Source organism: Phocoena sinus, chromosome X, assembly GCF_008692025.1.
Source record: "Phocoena sinus isolate mPhoSin1 chromosome X, mPhoSin1.pri, whole genome shotgun sequence".
Classification (NCBI taxonomy): domain Eukaryota; kingdom Metazoa; phylum Chordata; class Mammalia; order Artiodactyla; family Phocoenidae; genus Phocoena; species Phocoena sinus.
This window is the reverse complement of record NC_045784.1, coordinates 105,654,323-105,674,861: the sequence shown is the minus strand read 5'-3', so window position 1 is coordinate 105,674,861 and position 20,539 is coordinate 105,654,323. Positions and strand designations below refer to the sequence as shown.

At 40.8% G+C, this 20,539-nt stretch overlaps 1 protein-coding gene across 1 annotated transcript in view; it reads left to right on the top strand.

Annotated features, from left to right (window-relative positions):
- TENM1 (teneurin transmembrane protein 1) overlaps nt 1–20,539 on the top strand; it is a 608,552-nt gene that overhangs the window by 581,484 nt on the left and 6,529 nt on the right. Inside the window, exons 27-32 of the mRNA XM_032620244.1 lie at nt 1,885–2,057; nt 3,190–3,425; nt 10,397–10,693; nt 16,786–17,173; nt 18,024–19,244; nt 19,826–19,968. Coding sequence (XP_032476135.1) covers nt 1,885–2,057; nt 3,190–3,425; nt 10,397–10,693; nt 16,786–17,173; nt 18,024–19,244; nt 19,826–19,968 — 2,458 coding nt within the window. The remainder of the gene's footprint in view (nt 1–1,884; nt 2,058–3,189; nt 3,426–10,396; nt 10,694–16,785; nt 17,174–18,023; nt 19,245–19,825; nt 19,969–20,539) is intronic.

The window sequence follows — 20,539 nt, the reverse complement described above, 5'->3', positions numbered from 1 at the left end:
CTGGAGGAATAATGAAGAGTGACCTTGCCAAGTGCTGAGGAAACCCTTTAGAAATCAGGAAAGGGAAACCAATGAGGCAGAGTTGCTGGTGATGGATGTGAAACAGAGAGGAACTGCCTGAGTAGTCCAGGCTGTGGGACCACAGTCTCCATAGTGAGGGGGGCCTGCAGCAGCTTCCTCCTGTCTGCTGCCTGGAAACTCCTCCCTACGGGGAAAAGCAGGTTGGTACCTTGCAAGAATCAAAACTGGATATCGTTTTCCTCTTCTGGAAGGAAGACCAGGCAGACAAAGTCGGAGCTGTGTTAGGTGTTCAGGCCCTTCCATGCCCCTTTCTCATCAGGGGTCTTCTTCTTGCAGCCACAGAGCCCCGAGCAGGCCACGGGCAAACAGGCTGAGCAGGGGGGAGGATTTTGCCATTAACCCCAGGCGCAAACAGCACCCTTCAGCCTTTCCTCGATAATGAGGCCTTAGCAGCATAGCTGCAACATGCCAATAACCGTTTTGGCTGAAATCCATTTAAGCAAAGCGTGCATCCAATTAAACAACTAGGGCTTGCCATATCTATGATGTCAAATGACCTATTTGATTATTTTTGTTTGCGTGCCTGACTCTTGTAACTGATAGCGTGTGTGTGCACGTGCACACACTCGTGTACACACAGGACTGAACTTGAGATGGCATTGTGTATAGCCTCAAGTTCAGTTTTGTCCTATAAAATAATGTCTAGCCCCTTTTCCCAAGCCTGCCAAGGCTGGTCTAAGTTTTAAAATTTCAGCAGCTATCCAGGCTGAGTTCTTTAAAGCATAGTGGATTAACACTGAATCACTAGGCCATTTTGCATAATTTTGGAGGGAGAAGGCAGTAGAGCCAGACTCCACCACTGTGTCCAGGCTGTATCCTGCTCACTTTGGGTAAAAAGAATATAATTGTTTAACATTTTAAAAGCAAAAAAAGTACTTAACTATTTTGTAATTTGCAACTTGAAAACAGTAATGGGTTTCCAAGTGCATGTCCTTACTTTTAATGAAGTGTTTATTTTTCATGGTTCTATTGGCGATAAAAGAACAGCTCCACATCAAAAGCCTTCAGGGAGGCAGTTCCATTTGGAAGACAGTGAGATTGCCAATAATTCTGATTTTTTTTAAAAAGTCAACTCACAAGACTATATTTCTAGATATAGGTTATTGCCTATTATCCCAGGTAATTATTTGTTTTAGTCTCTTACTCATATAGGCAAATTACAACACATTATGTACTATATTATAAAAAGATTAAAAAATTAAGTGACACTGAGGTCAGGGGGCTCCAGAATGTTTTAATGAACACGTTTCCATTGTCTTCTGTGCTTGGTCATTTTGTTGGAAGAATGATTCATTCATTTCAAATTTGGCAACTTAAAGAGCAGCAAACATAATTTTCCTATCACAGTGCAAAATCAGTTTATTAGCCTTCTCAGGCTGGTGGGGGCGGGGCGGGGCGGGGCGGCGGACAGTCATGCCTCCTTTTTCTTTGTCAACAGCACCCTCTGCTGGTCCTTGTGACCCATCACATCTGACCCAAATTGCAAACGGAGGGCTCCCTGCAACATTGCACACAGCAGGACATGACTCATAAATCAGTTTTCCACCCTAGTGATTCATTACCAGATATATTTTTTCTGTAAAACAGCACAGCTCAAGGAAGTCATCAAGAATTCAGAAGCAGCAGAAAATACCTTCGTTTGATTAATCATCTCTCTGACCTTTTTCTTCTTATTGAACAAGGTTAATAATACTTGTTATCACTCAAAGTTAAACTGTATTAGCTGCCAAGTGATTTTTATTTTGCAAAAGCCTGTTATCACTGCCAAGAGACTTCAACATTGGGATTGGTTACATTCCTCAGGTATGACCCCGAGGGGCATCTGACCAATGCAACGTTTCCCACTGGAGAGGTCAGCAGCTTCCACAGTGACCTGGAGAAGCTGACAAAAGTGGAGCTAGATACTTCCAACCGCGAAAACGTCCTCATGTCAACCAATTTGACAGCAACTAGTACCATATATATTTTAAAACAAGGTAAGAATATTTCCAACTTCGCCAGACTCTAACAGCATCTCTCTTACTTCTACCATCAAACCTCTGCACACCGTCAATGACTAGAATTCACTTCTTCTCCCAATATTCCAGCTATGGAGGCTGAAGCCCAGACAAAGTCACACCTTTCACAAAGTTCCTATAGCAACATTGGGCCACATCCCAGTGCGAGTTATGAGGTTAAATCCCTGCCAAATCTACTCTTCCATCAAGTCATTTCTCAACACGCAGCTGTTTGTAAAGCTCTTTAAGCTCCAATTGGGTTATATTAAAGAAATGAAGTCTGTGTCCCATCCGAGATTAGCATTCTAGAGCAGTGATGACATGGGTGAATAAAAAGGATGAATGAGGATACACACCAAGCAGGAATATAAGGGAAATGAGAGAATTAAAAGCTAATTCTGTTCAAAGAGAGGAAAGTAAAGGAATGGAAGGAAAAAGAAGGAAGGGAGAGAGGGAAGGAAGAAAGGAGGGAAGTGAGGAGAGAGAGAGCGAGAAATAGAGGAGTAAACAGGAAGGAAGGGAGGAAGGGAGGGAGGGAGGTGGATTTGGAAAGAATATCTTGGAAGCCGAGGGAAGTGGACACAGAGAAATTGTTTTCTCTCTGCCCAGTCATTAAGGACTCTTTCTGTTGTTAGGCTGAGCCACTCTAAAAGGATTGGTGGCGACCTTTGTCAGCGTATCATTTTGTGGAGTCTGGCAACTGTGCTGGTGTCCCCCCGCAGTGACGATACTGAGTTACACTTCATACTCTGCCCATTCTAGCTCCCAGCATATCAAATGGAGGAGGCCAATCCACCAAGTCAGAAAGGGAGTTTGTGAGGGAATTCTTTAAAAGTGAGAAAGTTTTTCAAAACAAAAACAGCCTGCAGTATTACACAGGAGTCTTTTATCCAAGAAACAAGACAGCCCAGCTGTGAAAATAACGAGACCCAAATGGACAGAGAGTGTGTTGGCCTGTCAGAGTGGTTGTCTAGCCCAGAGGGCAGTTAGGTCCACGGCACCCCACCTGCTCATCCTTTCCCAACCTTACCTCCTAAAGCTAAACTTGTCTCTCCTCTGCTTCTGTGCTTCCCTTTCTTCCCCCCTTCCTCCTTTGCTCCTCTGTCTGCAGAAAATACCCAGAGTACCTATCGGGTGAGTCCAGACGGCTCCCTACGTGTCACTTTTGCCAGCGGGATGGAGATCAGCCTCAGCTCAGAGCCCCACATCCTGTCCGGGGCGGTCAACCCCACCCTGGGCAAATGCAACATCTCACTGCCCGGAGAGCACAACGCCAACCTCATCGAGTGGCGGCAGCGGAAGGAGCAGAACAAAGGCAACATTTCCGCTTTTGAAAGAAGGCTGAGGGTAAGGCTCGACCTGATAGAAGCTATAGAATTGGTGTTTTAGTTTTGAAAATGGCAGAGCCTCCCTCATTGGAAGTCCCATTTCTCCAAAGCTTTTCTAGCTGACTGACTAGCTTATATGATATACTAATTCAAGAGAGGGTGCTAAAGGCTGATAATGGTTCAGTACCCTGAAATGAACATTCTAATAGGAGCTTTCTTTCTTTTTATTTATTTATTTATTTTTTAAACATCTTTATTGGAGTATAATTGCTTTACAATGGTGTGTTAGTTTCTGCTTTATAACAAAGTGAATCAGCTACACATATACATATGTTCCCATATCTCTTCCCTCTTGCGTCTCCCTCCCTCCCACCCTCCCTATCCCACCCCTCCAGGTGGTCACACAGCACCGAGCTGATCTCCCTGTGCTATGCGGCTGCTTCCCACTAGCTTTCTATTTTATGTTTGGTAGTGTATACATGTCCATGCCACTCTCTCACTTTGGCACAGCTTACCCTTCCCCCTCCTAATAGGAGCTTTCTTTGTCATTAGCCAGCTAAAGTGCTCTGACAATAGCAATTTCAGGCCCCAAGAACATCTGGATCAAGAAATGTGTTTAGTCGGGAGGCCCTCCAGAATCCCTCACAAGGCCTGCAGATGGTCAGCAGGTCCACTGAGCTGTCCCAGACCCCTGCTTTGGGGTAGTTGATACTTCATTTGGAAAGGCCAGGCAGGCACACACAGAAGGATGTGAGACATCAGGCAACATCTGGACAAAAGCAAGATAAAGGGCGAAAACAGTGAATGATATCATTGTCATGAATATACATATTAAGGGCCAAAGGGGTCAAGGACTAGTACTCACGTTGGGCTAATGGTGCTCAGAGACAGCTGCCCGGGGGAAATGAAAGATTTGGGGGTTTTCAAGTTCTTACCAAGCACTGTTCACCACAGTTAACCAGGGATCATTCAATCAAAATTGCCTTTCTGCAGCACACGAAGCCTACAGACACCACAGCGCTCTGTCTACCTGTCCCTTCTTGAACATGAACCAATGTTAGGATGACGTGACCAACCTTCCAAGTATAGTAACATTCAATATCAGCCCGAGAGCAACTGCCAGCCTGAGGGAGAAGATCACTCACTATTGAGGCCTGCTTTGAGCACCTGTGTCGTGCCTGGGATACCTGGAACACTTGCATTTTCTTCACTCACAGTAAAAATGTGGTAACCTCTAGGCTGTGGCAACGCAACGCCAAACAACCACCCAATTCCAGTGACAAGCCGTCAAGTCAGTCCCATGGCTTGATACGGACAAAATGATCTACACTAGCGCTCACTTTCCAGTCACTTCTGTTGGTAGCACAAAGACACAGACTTCCATGCTTGTTTTTTTGTAACAGCTACTAAGGTATGCCACTGAATTGGGAGGTGAAACCAGTCCAAATAGTCAAACCTGTCTGTGTGAGAGCAGTGAGGGTTTCTATCAGAGTTCTTCTAGAAATGAGATCTCCTAGGTAGAACCCTCGATGGGGAAGTCTTACAACTGGCTTAAGGAACGCCTTTATTTTCTTCACCTGTGAAATGAAATGTCATACTAGAGAAAAGTCAGAATTATCTACATATGGCTCACCAACCTCATGGATTCACCCCAGAACAATTATATCAAATAAATGGTCTCTTAGTGCCTCCCCAGCTTATAGTCTGCATAAAACATTGTGAATCATATCATACACTATGTGACTTTGGGATTTTATATTCTTTAGGAGAGCTCATTCTATACTATGTGACTTTAGTATTTTCCACTTTCTACGATCACCCACCCTGTTTTCTCCCTTCCATATGCACGGATAATGGAGAGAGACTGTAAATTGTAATTTGCACCTCATATCCCAAATTGTTCTTAATACTGAGAAGCTAATGGTCATAAAACATACGGGGGCTCTTTTGTGTTGAGTAGAGTGAAGTGTTATTTAGTTAGTACCATTGATAATTGACCCGTTTCCCATCCCGTGGTAGAGTTGAGCAGATTTGTGGAACGGCTTATAAGGGCAACAAATTCAGGGCCCTCTCCTCTATGACTTCTAGGGTTCTTCCTGAGGTCCTGGGACTGAAGAATGGCTAGGTGGTGTTACTGTACATGTCCCTAGAAATCTAACAACAATAACAATCCTTTACATATGTTTAGTGCCTTACAATCAATAAAATGCTTTCATAGTGAGGGTTTTATTTGATCACCACAACCATCAATTTTTAAAATAAATTTATTTATTTATATTTATTTTTGGCTGCATTGGGTCTCCGTTGCTGCGTGCAGGCTTTCTCTAGTTGCAGCGAGCGGGGGCTACTCTTCGTTGCGGTGCGTGGGCTTCTCATTGCGGTGGCTTCTCTTGTTGCGGGGCATGGGCTGTAGGCACGCAGGCTTCAGTAGTTGTGGCTCGCAGCCTCAGTAGTTGTGGCTCGCGGGCTCTAGAGCACAGGCTCAGTAGTTGTGGCGCACGGGCTTAGTTGCTCCGTGGCATGTGGGATCTTCCCGGACCAGGGCTCGAACCCGTGTTCCCTGCATTGGCAGGCAGATTCTTAACCACTGCGCCACCAGGGAAGTGCCTGTAGTGGATTTTTAACAGTGGTCCCTGCTTGTGTAGCTGTAATGACTTTATTAAGAAATGTGTTCTTGAGTAGTAAACTTAATCTATCAGACAAATAAAACCACAAATTTAGTTGAACTGGAAATCACTTGTTACTTTGGCTCTTTAACTATCATTATAACATAAATTGTAACAGTTACAACCGTCTCTGGGAGTACATGGATATTTTACAGCTATTGTAAATGAACAGTATTACAGTTAGAGATATGTGGCTATAAAACCACAGGAAAGGTAGTAGAAGAAAGAACACCTGGTTTCGTATAGGTTTCCAAGCCCTGTGTATCAAAAGACAGGAAATACGGGCTTCTCTATCACCTTTTAGGTGATAACAGCAGTTTACTGTGTATTTATGCACCGCGGCACTGCACACATTGGCTACAGATGGTTAAAGAGTCATGTTTCCCAATCTGTGGCTCTATTCCCTGAATGAAACCTACCCCTGCAACTGACAAGACTTCCTCCCAAATAATTGGAGTATCTAATCACTAGTCTTCTGGAATTCATGGCGTGGAACATTTGCTGTCCTTTTTTTTTTTTTTTTTTTTCTTGCAGAAGCTCAAAATTAATGGCAAGTATCATTAGCCCCAGCTGGCTGATGAAGAAACTGAAACCAAAAGACGTTGAAAATAGCAGACAATTCATAGAAGACGTACATGTAGCGAATAGACGTTTAAAAGGGTTCAGCCTCATTAGTAACCAAATAAATGCAAATTTAAACCACAGTAACATACTATTTTCCCACTCTCATATTGGGAAAAGCATACTAACAATGACAATACTCAGTGGTGGTAAGGATGGAATGAGTTGAACTCTTCCACTGCTAGTTAATAAGAGCATAAATTTGTAAACCTTTGTGCACCATGAAGTAATATCTCGAGTTGCATCGGGAGTCTTTAATATGTTATCATTTGACCCCATAATTTCCCTTATAGGGTTTTGTATTAAGGAAATATTTATTTACAAAAATGTTCAACAGAACATGAAAGATAAAAGAAAAATGGAAAACAAAAACTCTAATTTCCAACAATAGGAGAAAGGAAAAATAAATGCTTATCATGTAGAAGATATTATGTAACCACTAAAATCCACATTTTAAGAATATTTAATAACATGAGGAATGCTCAAGACAAAACATTAGCTGAAAAAGTAGGACACAAAACTTTATAATTCTAATTGTATTCTTTACGTGTATGGGCATAGAATATGCAAAACAAAAGTGGGCATGAAATGCTGCAAAGTACTAGCAATGATTCACATTGAAGGATGGGATTACAGGTGATTATTTTCTTTGTATATTTCTATATTTTCCAATTTTTCTGCAATGAAAAAATATCACTTTTATAATGGGAGTAGAAGTTAAGGAGGTTATTTTAAAAAGCAAAGTGCACAAAATTACTGAGCAAAGGAAAACCAGAATCTGAAATGAGAATGCTGGCTTTGCAGTCATGCAGGGCACTAAGATAAAAACCCTGGATCTCATTTAGATGTGGAATCAAAAAAAAAAGAGGTCATAGATACAGAGAACAGATTGGTGGCTGCCAGAGGCAGGTAGTGAAGGGTGGGCAAGATGGATGAAGGGGGTGAAAAGGTGCAAAGCTCCAGTTAAAAGATCAATAAGTCCTGGGGATGTAATGTACAGCATGGTGACTATAGCTAATAATACTGTTTTGTATATTTGACAGTTGCTAAGAGAATAGATCTTAAAAGTTTTCATCACAAGAAAGAAAAGTTGTAACTACATATGGTGATGGATGTTAACTAGATTTTTGTGGTAATTATTTCACAATATATACAAATATTGAACCTGAAACTAATATAATGGTATATGTCAGTTATATCTCAAGTTTTTAAATAGCAAAACAAAATTTTAACAAAAAATTTTTGAAAACTTCTTTCTGAGCCAGGATTTTGAAATTGGACTCAAGACCCCTAAAGGTTTCATGTTTGAGTTTCAGATCCCACTTGAGATTTTGTTTAAAATGTTTGTTTATGTACTTATGTGCATTTTTCTGGGGACACAGTATATAGCTTTCAGATATTTAAAGAAATCCTTGACCACAAAAATTATAAATGAACATGAAGTTTAGTTGAATAGCTAGTGAATCCATTTAGTCCGACTATGATTAATGTAGTCAAATCCTAATGTTGGTTTTTTTTCCCTACCTCATTAAACAGATATTTAATATTCTGTTCAGGATCGTGTTGACAATTCCTACAGATATAAATCTAATACACCAAGCTACAGTCCTTGGAATCTGACACATGGGCCCATTCAGAAGCCTAACTAAAATGCAAAAAGTAATGATATCTAAAAACAACAATTACTAATATTATTTTTACACATCACCAGGTACCCGTATATGTAATCTCATTTAATTCTTAACACAGGTGTGTGGTGTAGAGTGGTAAATATCACTCCCTTTTCACAGATAAGAAAACTAAGGCCCGAATACAAGAGATGGCTGGTGCACAGACAAGCAGCTAATTCAGTCTCCTGACTCCCGAGAGCCACTGTTGTTTATACTTCTCAAAGTTTCTCCTTTTTTATTTGAAGGGGAGAAGAATTTGCCACCCCAAAATATGCCTCTTTGGTATAAAGATTATTTTAGGCTGATGGAGAAAGCAATGACTTAAATCTGCATAACAACCTTACCCTTGTTTACTGTGCTTTGCCTGGTCACCTCCCATAACTGGCTCCCTCCTCCCAACATCTTTTGTCTTTGGTTGGAGATAGTATATAAGGTGGTGGCTTGGGCCATTTTGGAGAGTTACTCAGTTCCCCTGGGTCTCTCCCATGTGTACAGGAGGTATACATGTTATTAAACTTGTTTGTTTTTCTCCTGTTTTTATTACAGGGTGAGGGTGGCAGTGTGGGGGGGGTCTCAGCCAAGAACCTAGAAGGTTCCTTCCAGATATGCTTGGACCCCCTTCACCCAAAAGAAAAGTCTTTTCCTTGAAAGTTGGGTGAAGAGTACATGGCTACTGTATCATTTTTGCAACTTCTGTTTTTTTAATAGCTCCAACAATTTACATATTTTATTTTATTGGCCGCACTGTGAGGCTTGTGGGATTTTAGTTCCCCAACCAGGGATCAAACCTGGGCCCTGGGCAATGAGAGCTTGGAGTCCTAACCACTGGACCGCCAGGGAATTCCCCACTTTTGCAACTTCTTGTGAGTCAGACTAGTTCCACATAAAACGTTATAATAAAACAAAACAAACGACTCACTGAAATGAAATCTTAACTGAGCTAAACTAAAATAAATAAAACAAATTTTTAAAGCCCTCCCCTTGGCCTCCCACCCACCTACTTCAAAACCCTTGTCTTCCAGAGCCTTCTTCAGCTCTGTGTTGTCATCAGCTTGCTATAGCAGTTACTGGTGGGAGTGCCAAACATTGGCATTACTAGCTGAAGAGTAGAACAGATCATGTCAGTTGTCCAGTTGCTTTGAAAACCCAGTAAAAGTGGCCTTTTGTCCAATTTAAAAACTTTTTAACTAAGCCATTTAGTTCTTTGGTTATCTTGTGTAGACCAGGCTGAATTTCCTCAGAGGCAGGATTTCTCTGGACAACTTTGGGGCCGTGAAGTACACAAAGGGGATGCTGGCATGCAGTCAAGGAAGCCTAAGACCAGAACCAAACCGAGCTACTAATTGTTTCTAAACTTGGTACCCGGATTGAACTCCATGCTCTAACCTCACTGAGTGGTGCCACCCTCGCAAATACTGGGGGGCCTACCAACACCTGCCACATTTACCTTCTGATAAAACATTGCTGAGTGGGCTTCCATCTCAGGAGACAATCTGAGTTGCTCTGTGTTCCCCTGTGATAGATGTGAAGTGATAAAGCTCCATGCCCAGAGGAACAGGAAGCCAAAGAAGGGATTCTCTGTATAAATTAGAGGGGGCTCTCTATATTCGTTTTTTCTAATTTCTAATTATGTAAATAACTCACCATTCTATGTTTTAGCCACTTCATTGGTAAAAGAGGGGGAGGAAATCCCGTTCCTTGGTAGGCATCTGACTCACATAAAATAAGATTACATAATCACTGAAAATTGTATCAGCACACTTGAGGCTTGAGTTGGGCAAAAGCAATCAATAACCGTATGTTGAGGAGCTAGCACATACCAGTAGTTAAGACATAGCCCCAGCCTTCCAAGATTGTACAGTCTGCTGGGAGAATAAAGACAAGTGTCATCCGAGGAGAAGCCATGCGGATTCAAAGGCAAGAGACAACCCCCCCATTGCTGGAGAAACAGAAAAAGCTTTTCGATTGTGAATGCACTTGATGAGGGGAGCTAAGGCAGTGCTTCAAATGTATTTCCTATCTCTTTTTTGTAGGCCCATAACAGAAACCTGCTCTCCATAGATTTTGATCATATGACTCGCACAGGAAAGATCTATGACGACCATCGGAAATTCACCCTTCGAATTCTTTATGACCAGACTGGACGACCTGTTCTGTGGTCTCCCATAAGCAGATATAATGAAGTGAATATCACATATTCACCTTCAGGATTGGTGACATTTATTCAACGAGGGACGTGGAATGAAAAAATGGAATATGACCAGAGTGGAAAAATCATTTCAAGAACTTGGGCTGACGGGAAAATTTGGAGCTATACCTACTTAGAAAAGGTAAGCATGTAGGGGAAATAAACTAGTTCTGAGTTCCCGAATGAGAATATTGAAAGCGGCACTGACTACCCACCTTGCTGAGGACCTGCAGGAGAAAAGTCTGTGTTCTGGCTGTTCTGCTCTATAGAAGTAAAAACAACAAATTATACCTGTAAGGATAAGCTGTTTTTCAGCTGAAAACTTTCCCCAACCCCACGCTCTGCCAGGTACTCTTTCAAACTGAAGTCAGGATAATGGCTTCGATTTCTCCTCATTTGAGCATATTTGTTCATGCTCCTGAAAATGTATCTTTATTATTAAGAAAGCTCACACTGAAGTAAAATAGGTAGAAAATTATAAAATTGCGTGTTAATGTATCGCAGCTCTGGAAAAGAGCCTCTTACGCAGAGGATAAGGACTTCTACTTTTGTTAGAATAGTCAGTAAAAGTTTAGCGGTATACATTTGAAGACTAATTTTCCCAAGTAATCGGTCTGAGGAAATGGTAGCAGTGGGGCCTCGTTGGTAATAGTCCTTTGTATGTAATGACTCTCCAGTAGCATCTGTAATAGGAGCTCGTGGCCTCTGTCTGCTTGGAATGGGCAAGGATTTTAATCCCATCACTGGATCCATTTGTCAAACATCAGCCCCCCACAGCAAAATGATTTCTAGCCAGATCAGTATCAGAAGACAATAAGAGAAATTGATCCCTATCTACCATCTCAATCTCTGATGTCCTAAGATACTGTCTTTTTTCCCAAATCTATCCATTCAACTTATCAGTCCTGAATTAATTTCTGGGAAAATTGGAAGATGCCTTCCCTTGAGGATTCAAGGGTAGTCAGTGCAAAGTCACCCCTAGAAGTTCTTAGAAAAGTCATGGGCATTCATAGCTCACATCGCAAAATTTCACTATTTGCACCAGATGATGCTAAGCCTTTCTGATATACCCCTGAAAGTTTTTTTTAAAAAAAGTGTGCCCGCGGTTGTATGTTATTATAAAACTATTGTATTATTTCCCAGAGCCAGTCGCTGGGGAATTTGCCAAGTTGGGAATGCCTAGGAGATAAAGCAGAGCTCCACTTGGGAGCCAGGGTAAAGGAGGGAGTTCTCTGCTGTATCCACCTCCTGTCCTTTTCTGCTGAAGAAATTGATGAAATCTCTAATCTGTACTCTACACTGGGAACATCTGAATTTTACAGAGTAGATCTTTTATCTTTTGAATTTTAGTAACAAGGATGATTGGCAAAATCGTATGACTACTGTCCACAAAGAGAGGCCACAACAGTGAGAGGCCCGTGTACCGCAAAAAAAAAAAAAAAATTAACTGAATCCAAAGATTTGGTGTACGTTCACAGAGGCAAGGCATGTAATGATGACCATCATATGAAAAAAAGATGCCACTGATTCTAGCAGAATGTAGGCTGATTAGTTTTTCCAGGAATGAGGATAGGTTTGCGCTGATCCTCCCACAGGTCTACGTGTGACTAGTGAAGGAGCTGGCACGCATTATGAGTATGTACAGTTTTGAGGAAATTCCCTGGTGGTCCAGTGATTAGGACTCAGCACTTTCACTGCCAGGGCCCAGTTCAATCCCCGGTCGGGGGAGCTAAGGTCCCACAAGCCGCCGGGCACAGCCAAAAAAAAAAAAAAAGTATGTACGGTTTTGAACTCAGAGCCCTGGCCTCATTAGCGCCACGGTCTAGCCACTGAGCTAACTGCCTGTAGACAGTTGCTTCTATGTCTCGTAGAACTTTCCCTTTAGGCTGTCCATACGATGACAAAAGAGCCTGTTGAAACTTAAATTTCAGCCCTGCATATAGTTATTTAGCCTCTTCTCTGACACCAATGAAGCAATTTTATTGTTCCCCTTTTCTGGATTAACTGATTATTTCAGCACAGTTATTTCGTCAAAGAATGATGTGAAGCAAACTTCGCATACGTCCGTTTTGCTACAGAAACTTACTTGGCAATAATTCTTTAAAAAAAAAAACACAACAAAGAGAGCTCCCTGAGACTGTCAGTGTCTGCAGTAGACAGAAATAAGACCTTATTGTCACAAAACAATGTATGGAGAAAAGCCCCAGTGACTTCCAAAGACTAGTTAACTGACCAGTGAGACAGCCAAATCGCTTGTGTCTTTTAGTTGACTTTTCTCCCTTTCTTGATTTCACATTTAATTTGTTCTCTAATTACAAGATAGCCCGTGACTTAAGCAATGCTATTATGCAAAACTCAGAACCTACAAAACACATAATTATGGAATGGTTCTTTACTTTCCAAAAATCATCTATCACGAGATTGATTTTATTAACATTATTATTACCAGTGATAATAATTAATTCACTGAATAGAAGCAGCGATTAAATGAAATAACAATATAAAGCACCCAGCACACCGTCATTCAATAGAAGTTAATTCCTTTCCATTTAAATCATGCGTTCTAGTATTTATTCTAGTATTTATATGAGTCGAAGAACTTAAAGGCTGGCAGTTACTGCTACTTGAAGGTAAATTAAAACAGGAAAGAACGGAAGGAAGGAAAAAAGGAAGGAAATTAAAGCAACTTTGAAATTGTGATTCTAGAAAGAAAAGGTAAAGAATATTCAATTTACCAAAATCCAGTTAACATGTAACTTTTCCAGTGAGGTGATGAGGTTCTGTGCCTCCCCGTGCTCTTTTTAAGTCCTCTCTTGAACATGGCCTTCGCTGGAACATTCTTTCACTATGTCTGGGGCAGAGCAAGACAAAGAGCCTGGCTCTAGTAGTATATTTTGAAGTAAGAGTTCTCAAACTTTAAAATATAAGTCTCTTTTTATACCTCAAAATACTTCTGGTAGTACCTCTGTATAAATTTGCTTGCCACCCCTATACCATGATATATTAAAAATCAAACAGCAGATATTTCACCTTAATGTGCAGAAATTTTGTAAAAATTGTTTGACTTCCTCTAGAGTAAGTAAAAACTACTCATATCATTTTCATGCGCAATGGTTTGTAGCCATTAGGAGAAAAATAATTATTTGGCTAATAGCTGCGGTGGCTTAAATGATCTCATCTCTATTTTTAAAAATCAGTTATTGTTTCTTAAGTTTTCTCTGTGCGGCCATTAATTCTCTATCTTGATTTATGAGCCTTCCCTGAGTTAATTATATTTTGAAGACTTGTGGGGCTAAAATTTTGTATTACAGTAAACTTACATCTTTCCGTTTCCTAAAATCGTTCTTAAGAACTTCATTTTTAAATACATTTAAATATATTTTATAATCACTTAGTAAGATACTTTAGTCTGATACATTTACACAAAATTGCCTCTTTGGGGCTGAAATTTTCAAAGGCTGCCTCGAGGGAGAGAATGCAGCCTTTGGCTTGTGCTTCCAGGTGGCCCCAGACTGCCATCTGGTGGTCATTCAAATGCTTTAATTTTTCAAATTTCTGCCATTTCTCATTTCTACTCGTGTTCAAATGAGTATACAGCCATGATTGTTCTTGTTTTCTTCTTTACAATGATGTCACAGTCTTTTCGGATCTCACAATCAATTTTTTAAAAATACAAAGTCTCCCACTCCATTGTTTCAACGAATAAGAAATGGCCTTTTACCGTATAGCTGCACTATGGGCATTGGATGGACTCATAAGTATTGTTTTTGAAAAAGCTGATAATAATGCCCACCCAAAGTGAAAAAGCAGGCAAGTGAGAACTAAATGGTAGTCTGGCAACGCAACGGTTACATTCATGAGATTTCTAATCACATCATCCACATTTTTGCCATTGGCAGGAAGCTTTAAAACAGACCAGGGAGCTTTCGAGACAGCGCAGCATCAGCACCACCCAGGAACAGGGTCAGGCAGTAGTTTACTGCAGCGCAGAGGATGAGAGCAGGGAGGGAACACAATGGCGATGTGCTATAAACGTTTGGCAAGGCTGGTACAGCGACTGGAAAAGGCCTGGCCCAGGCAGGCTAGTACTAGATAATGTGTGCGAGCCATATGGTGATTGTCCCTGGCCCACATCGCAGGTGACAGATGTCATTTGTTCATGGCAAATTGACAGAAGAGAGTGGAAAGTAGCTGAGAAATCTGGCTTTCAGCATAGAGGTGATGCAAAGGCATTTCCCACCAATTTCCTCCCCGGTTCTGTTGAGTTCTGCCTTGGTCAAGGACTCAGTGGTCCCTTTGTGTCCTCGTGCCCACGCAGGAGTTCCAAGTCTCCAGCCTTCTGTTCAGCAGATTTTCTGGAGCTGCAGGGTGTCCACAGGTGATGAGGTGATAGGATTTCCACACAGCTCTGTATCCCCGGGCAGAGTACTTGGTGGAAAAGAAGGAAAGGATAAGCGAACAAGCAAATAAGTGCTGACTTTGACTTCACAGTACTGACATGCGATTCCATATCAATTCTCAGACGAGCAGGGATGACATGCAGTTTCAAGAAGCATGTTCAAAATTAGAGTATAATTTCATACTTAGAAGTTTTAAAAGTACATTATATATGCTTATGTAATTCATATTCATAACTATGTAATTTATATTTAGAAAATGAAAAGATACCTATTGTTTTCATAACAGAAACTTCAGAAAATAAAGCTCAACTAAATCTTTTTGCTTGATAAGCCAATTCTCAAGAAAGGAGGGGTAAAAGCTCCCTTAGGAAGATATATCAGAATTTCCAGGGGGTGAACAATTTTTATTTTTATTGAAAGATGAGACTTAAACGCTTTTCAATTAGAAATAGGGTTTGAGTTCTCCCTACAATAGTGTTCTTTTTATGTCTATATTTAAAATTAAAATAAGATAAACCAATATCAGTGAAACACCCATAACGTGCAAGGCGTTATACCTCAACAAATAACTGTTTCTGAAATACAGATCAGTTTGGGGGAGAGGGCTTGCATAACCAGAGAATTCTTCACTTTTAATGGCATGTTTCCCTAATATAGTTTAAAACATGAATTGCAGAGCAATACAGTAGTCCCCCCTTACCTGCAGGGGATACGTTCCAAGGCCCCCAGTGGATGCCTGAAACTGTGGATAGTATGGAACCCTATATATACTGATATTTCCTGTACTATCGGGCGGGTAGCATATACAGCGTGGATACACTGAACAAAGGGATGACCCACATCCTGGGAAGGACAGCGTGAGATTTCATCACACTACTCAGAACAGTGTGCAATTTAAAACTTATGAATTGTTTATTTCTGGAACTTTCCATTTAATATTTTCAGACAGCAGTTGACTGTGGGTAACTCAGAAAGCAAAACTGCAGATAAGGAGGGGACTACTGTAATAGTAATATTTTATATACAACTTTTCAGAAAGACACCTACTCTATAAAGTCAATAAGTATTTTTTGGTGACTAATACTTAATATGTGGCATGCCCTGCCCCCCATTTACCTCCCTCCAATCCACCTCCACATTGAAGCAATAGTAACCTTTCTGGAATACCTACCGGATTGCCCTGTCCTTCGATTTGCTTTCAGCGTTTTCCTTGTTGCCAGCAGGTTAAAGTCCAAACTCCTTAGCGTGGCTTAGAAAGCCCAGTGTGATCTAGATCCAGCCTACCTGCCTGGCCTCAGCTCTTGCCATTCACCCACCCCTTCCAACACACCCATACTCTGGCCACACAAAATTCCTGTCATTCCCTGAAAAAGCCATGTTCTCTTTCTTATCCTGACCCTCACAATGCTATGCCCTGTGTCAGGAATACTCTCCCCACCCTGTTCCACCCACCACCCTGCCTTTATCTGGCCAACCCCTAGTCACCCTTTAGGTCTCAACTCAGATGTCCCAGCCTCCAGGATGCCTTTCTTGACCTCTTAAGTCTGAGTTAGCTGTTCTTCTTCCGCTTCCCATAAGCGCCCTGTACTTCCTCTGTCATAACACATTTCACACTATACTATAATTGTCTGGTTATTTGTCTTTCTCTTCCATTAAACTGTAAGTTTAGGATAGACACATTATTGCCCACTACTGTATCCACTAGGGTCCACCACAGTGCCTGGCACACAGTAAGTGCTCCATAAATTTGTGTTGAATGGATGAATGTGTATTTTCTTTAATCTCCTGAACTCCAATGGTACTATTATGCTGTCGTGCCTTTGTCTCGTTTCAGTCTGTGATGCTTCTCTTACATAGCCAGCGGCGTTATATCTTTGAGTATGACCAATCGGATTGTCTGCTCTCAGTCACCATGCCTAGTATGGTGCGCCACAGTTTACAAACCATGCTTTCAGTGGGCTACTACCGGAACATCTACTCCCCACCAGACAGTAGCACTTCTTTTATCCAAGACTATAGTCGAGATGGCCGACTACTACAGACCCTGCAGCTGGGGACAGGGCGCAGAGTTTTATACAAGTACACCAAGCAAGCAAGGCTGTCCGAGATTCTCTATGATACCACCCAGGTCACATTAACATATGAAGAGTCTTCTGGAGTGATTAAGACAATACACCTGATGCACGATGGCTTCATTTGCACAATCAGATACAGGCAAACAGGTTTGTTGTGAAAGGGTGGTGATGTATACAACCACATCAGTCTTATGAAATTTTTGCTGGCCACAGTCTGAGATATAAGCATTAACCTATAGACATTCTTCAATTCAACCAAATTTCACTTGCATTATCAAATTATCTTCCATTGAAAATGAAAAACATAAGTGACATGAAAGCTGATTCCTTAAAAACATACAGTACATTTCTCTTTCTATGTCTCAGCTCTCAAGAAAGTTGAGTTCTAGGTACCTAGTCTAACTGTGTACCGGTCCCTACTCACCACCAAATCTTCCCAAAGATGCAGCTGCAAGATATGAGTCTCACTGAAACTAACTCAAGCCCTATATAACCTCTATAAGCCTCAGTTGATGGCAACATGTCTTTAAAAGTCAAACTTTTGATTATACTTCATCCTTTCGGTTTATAAAATGCCCAAATCCAGTTACTTGAATGCTGGAATTGGTCAAAACCTGACCCTCTGACTTTGTAGCACAGGTTAAATAAACTGAAAGTATTTTTGTCAGTAATTGTTTTTAAAAAAACATGTTTATAATATCAGTTTAATCACCTCAACTACTGGATGGGTTATTACTTCTAAAGTTCCTATAGTTAAATTATTCTATAACTATAATATACAGTATTTAAAATTTTTTCATATTTGGTGACCACAACTATGAGAATATATATATCTATGAGATGAGATGCCCAGGCATTAGATATCAGAGGTCAATCTCTAATATTTTATTTTGAATGTAAAAGCATCCATACTAAAGAAAAGAACACTAGAACTTTCTGATTGTTCAGTATTGAGCGCCTAGCTTTGTTCTCATTATTTTTATTTTGATCCCTTCAGGACCTCTTATTGGGCGCCAGATTTTCAGATTCAGTGAAGAAGGCCTTGTGAATGCTCGGTTTGACTACAGCTACAACAACTTCCGCGTCACCAGCATGCAAGCTGTGATAAATGAAACCCCTTTGCCCATAGATCTGTACCGATATGTCGATGTCTCTGGTAGAACAGAGCAGTTTGGAAAATTCAGTGTAATTAATTACGATTTAAATCAGGTCATAACTACTACAGTGATGAAGCACACCAAGATCTTCAACGCCAATGGACAAGTCATTGAAGTCCAGTATGAAATCCTAAAGGCAATTGCCTACTGGATGACTATTCAATACGATAATATGGGCCGAATGGTAATATGTGATATCAGAGTAGGAGTAGATGCCAATATAACAAGATATTTCTATGAATACGATGCTGATGGGCAACTTCAAACTGTTTCTGTAAATGATAAAACCCAGTGGCGTTATAGTTATGATCTGAATGGCAACATCAACCTCTTAAGCCACGGGAATAGTGCTCGTCTTACTCCTCTCCGATATGACCTCCGAGATCGCATCACCAGACTAGGAGAAATTCAGTATAAAATGGATGAAGATGGCTTTCTGAGGCAGAGGGGAAATGACATATTCGAATATAATTCTAATGGTCTGCTGCAGAAAGCCTACAATAAGGCTTCTGGCTGGACTGTGCAGTATTACTACGATGGGCTTGGGCGACGTGTCGCCAGTAAGTCCAGCCTAGGACAGCACCTCCAGTTCTTTTATGCAGACCTTGCCAACCCCATAAGAGTTACTCATTTGTACAACCACACGAGCTCAGAGATTACATCCCTGTATTATGATCTCCAAGGTCACCTTATTGCCATGGAGCTAAGCAGTGGTGAAGAATATTACGTAGCCTGTGATAATACAGGAACCCCGCTAGCCGTGTTCAGCAGTCGAGGTCAGGTGATAAAAGAGATACTGTACACGCCTTATGGAGATATCTATCATGACACTTACCCTGACTTTCAGGTCATCATTGGTTTTCATGGAGGACTCTATGAGTTCCTTACTAAATTAGTGCACCTGGGGCAAAGAGACTATGATGTTGTTGCTGGTAGATGGACGACGCCTAATCATCACATATGGAAACAGTTGAACCTCCTCCCTAAACCATTCAACCTCTACTCTTTTGAAAATAACTATCCAGTTGGCAAAATTCAAGATGTTGCAAAGTATACCACAGGTATTTAAACGGTGTAACCCTTTATGCTAAGGTAAAGAGAAAACTCGTTTATCACATAATCTCAATGCCTTTGTAAATATGCTTCCTCTTCCTGCCAGCTAGCCCACAAGTTACTGTGCAGTCACTCTCTTCCTTAGTCTTCTAGAGTGAGCAGAACTGTGTATGTTGGCATAAAACATGATGCTTTTGCATCCCGGTACATTTTCTCTTTGCTTTTAAGCTTTCTTTTTGTAGTTTTCACTCTTAAAAGTTTCTACAAATAATTTCATAGAAGAAAAATATTGGGATTCTGTTGCATCAAGTAAATCTAATATCACACTCTGTGTGGCCTTATTACCACTACCACATTGAGAATTTCCACACAGTAAACTGAGCTGATCTCTGTGATTATCCATGAATCAAAAGCTTTCCCTGGGAAAAGGATCATATGTTTTGGAGTGGGTGACATAAGGGGGAGTTTATCCCTAACTTACCATTGGCTAAACATATCGAAGGCAGGAGAGGCATCTTTCAAGCTTTCCACAAAAGTTGTAAAGTATGGGCTTTAAAATCTTTTTTTCTTTTAAATTTGTGTCTCACAGACATTGGAAGTTGGTTGGAGCTATTTGGTTTCCAACTACACAACGTACTACCTGGATTTCCCAAACCAGAATTAGAAAATTTGGAATTAACTTATGAGCTTCTACAGCTTCAGACAAAAACTCAAGAGTGGGATCCTGGAAAGGTTAGTATATGTTTTACCATCTCTATTTAGCTGAAAACAACAGAAGAGCATCCAACACCATGAAACATATATTTGCTTACTTATGTTTGAGTCTTCTTGAATATTCACTTAAATGTCCATGATTAATAAGGAGGTAGAAAAACGCTTCCATGAGGAAAGGATCAGGGAATTGGAGCTTTGGGAAAAGAAAAGACTAATGTGAGACTTGATGACTGCTGCAGAAGAAAAAAGTGGAACTGAACTTTAACAATTCTAAAATGGGCTACCAAGGGCAATTATGGAGGGGGACTTCCCTGGCGGTCCAGTGGTTAAGACTTTGCCTTCCAATGCAAGGGGTGTGGGTTCGATCCCTGGTGGGGGAGCTAAGATCCCACATGCTTCATGGTCAAAAAACCAAAACATAAAACAGAAGCAGTATTGTAAAAAATTCAATAAAGACTTTAAAAATGGTCCACATCAAAAGAAATCTTTAAAATAAAAAAGGGGCTATTATGGATTCTATATAGAGAAAATTGTTCACTAAGAGACCTAAAACATCAGATCTCCAACGGCAAAATAATTCAGGGCATAG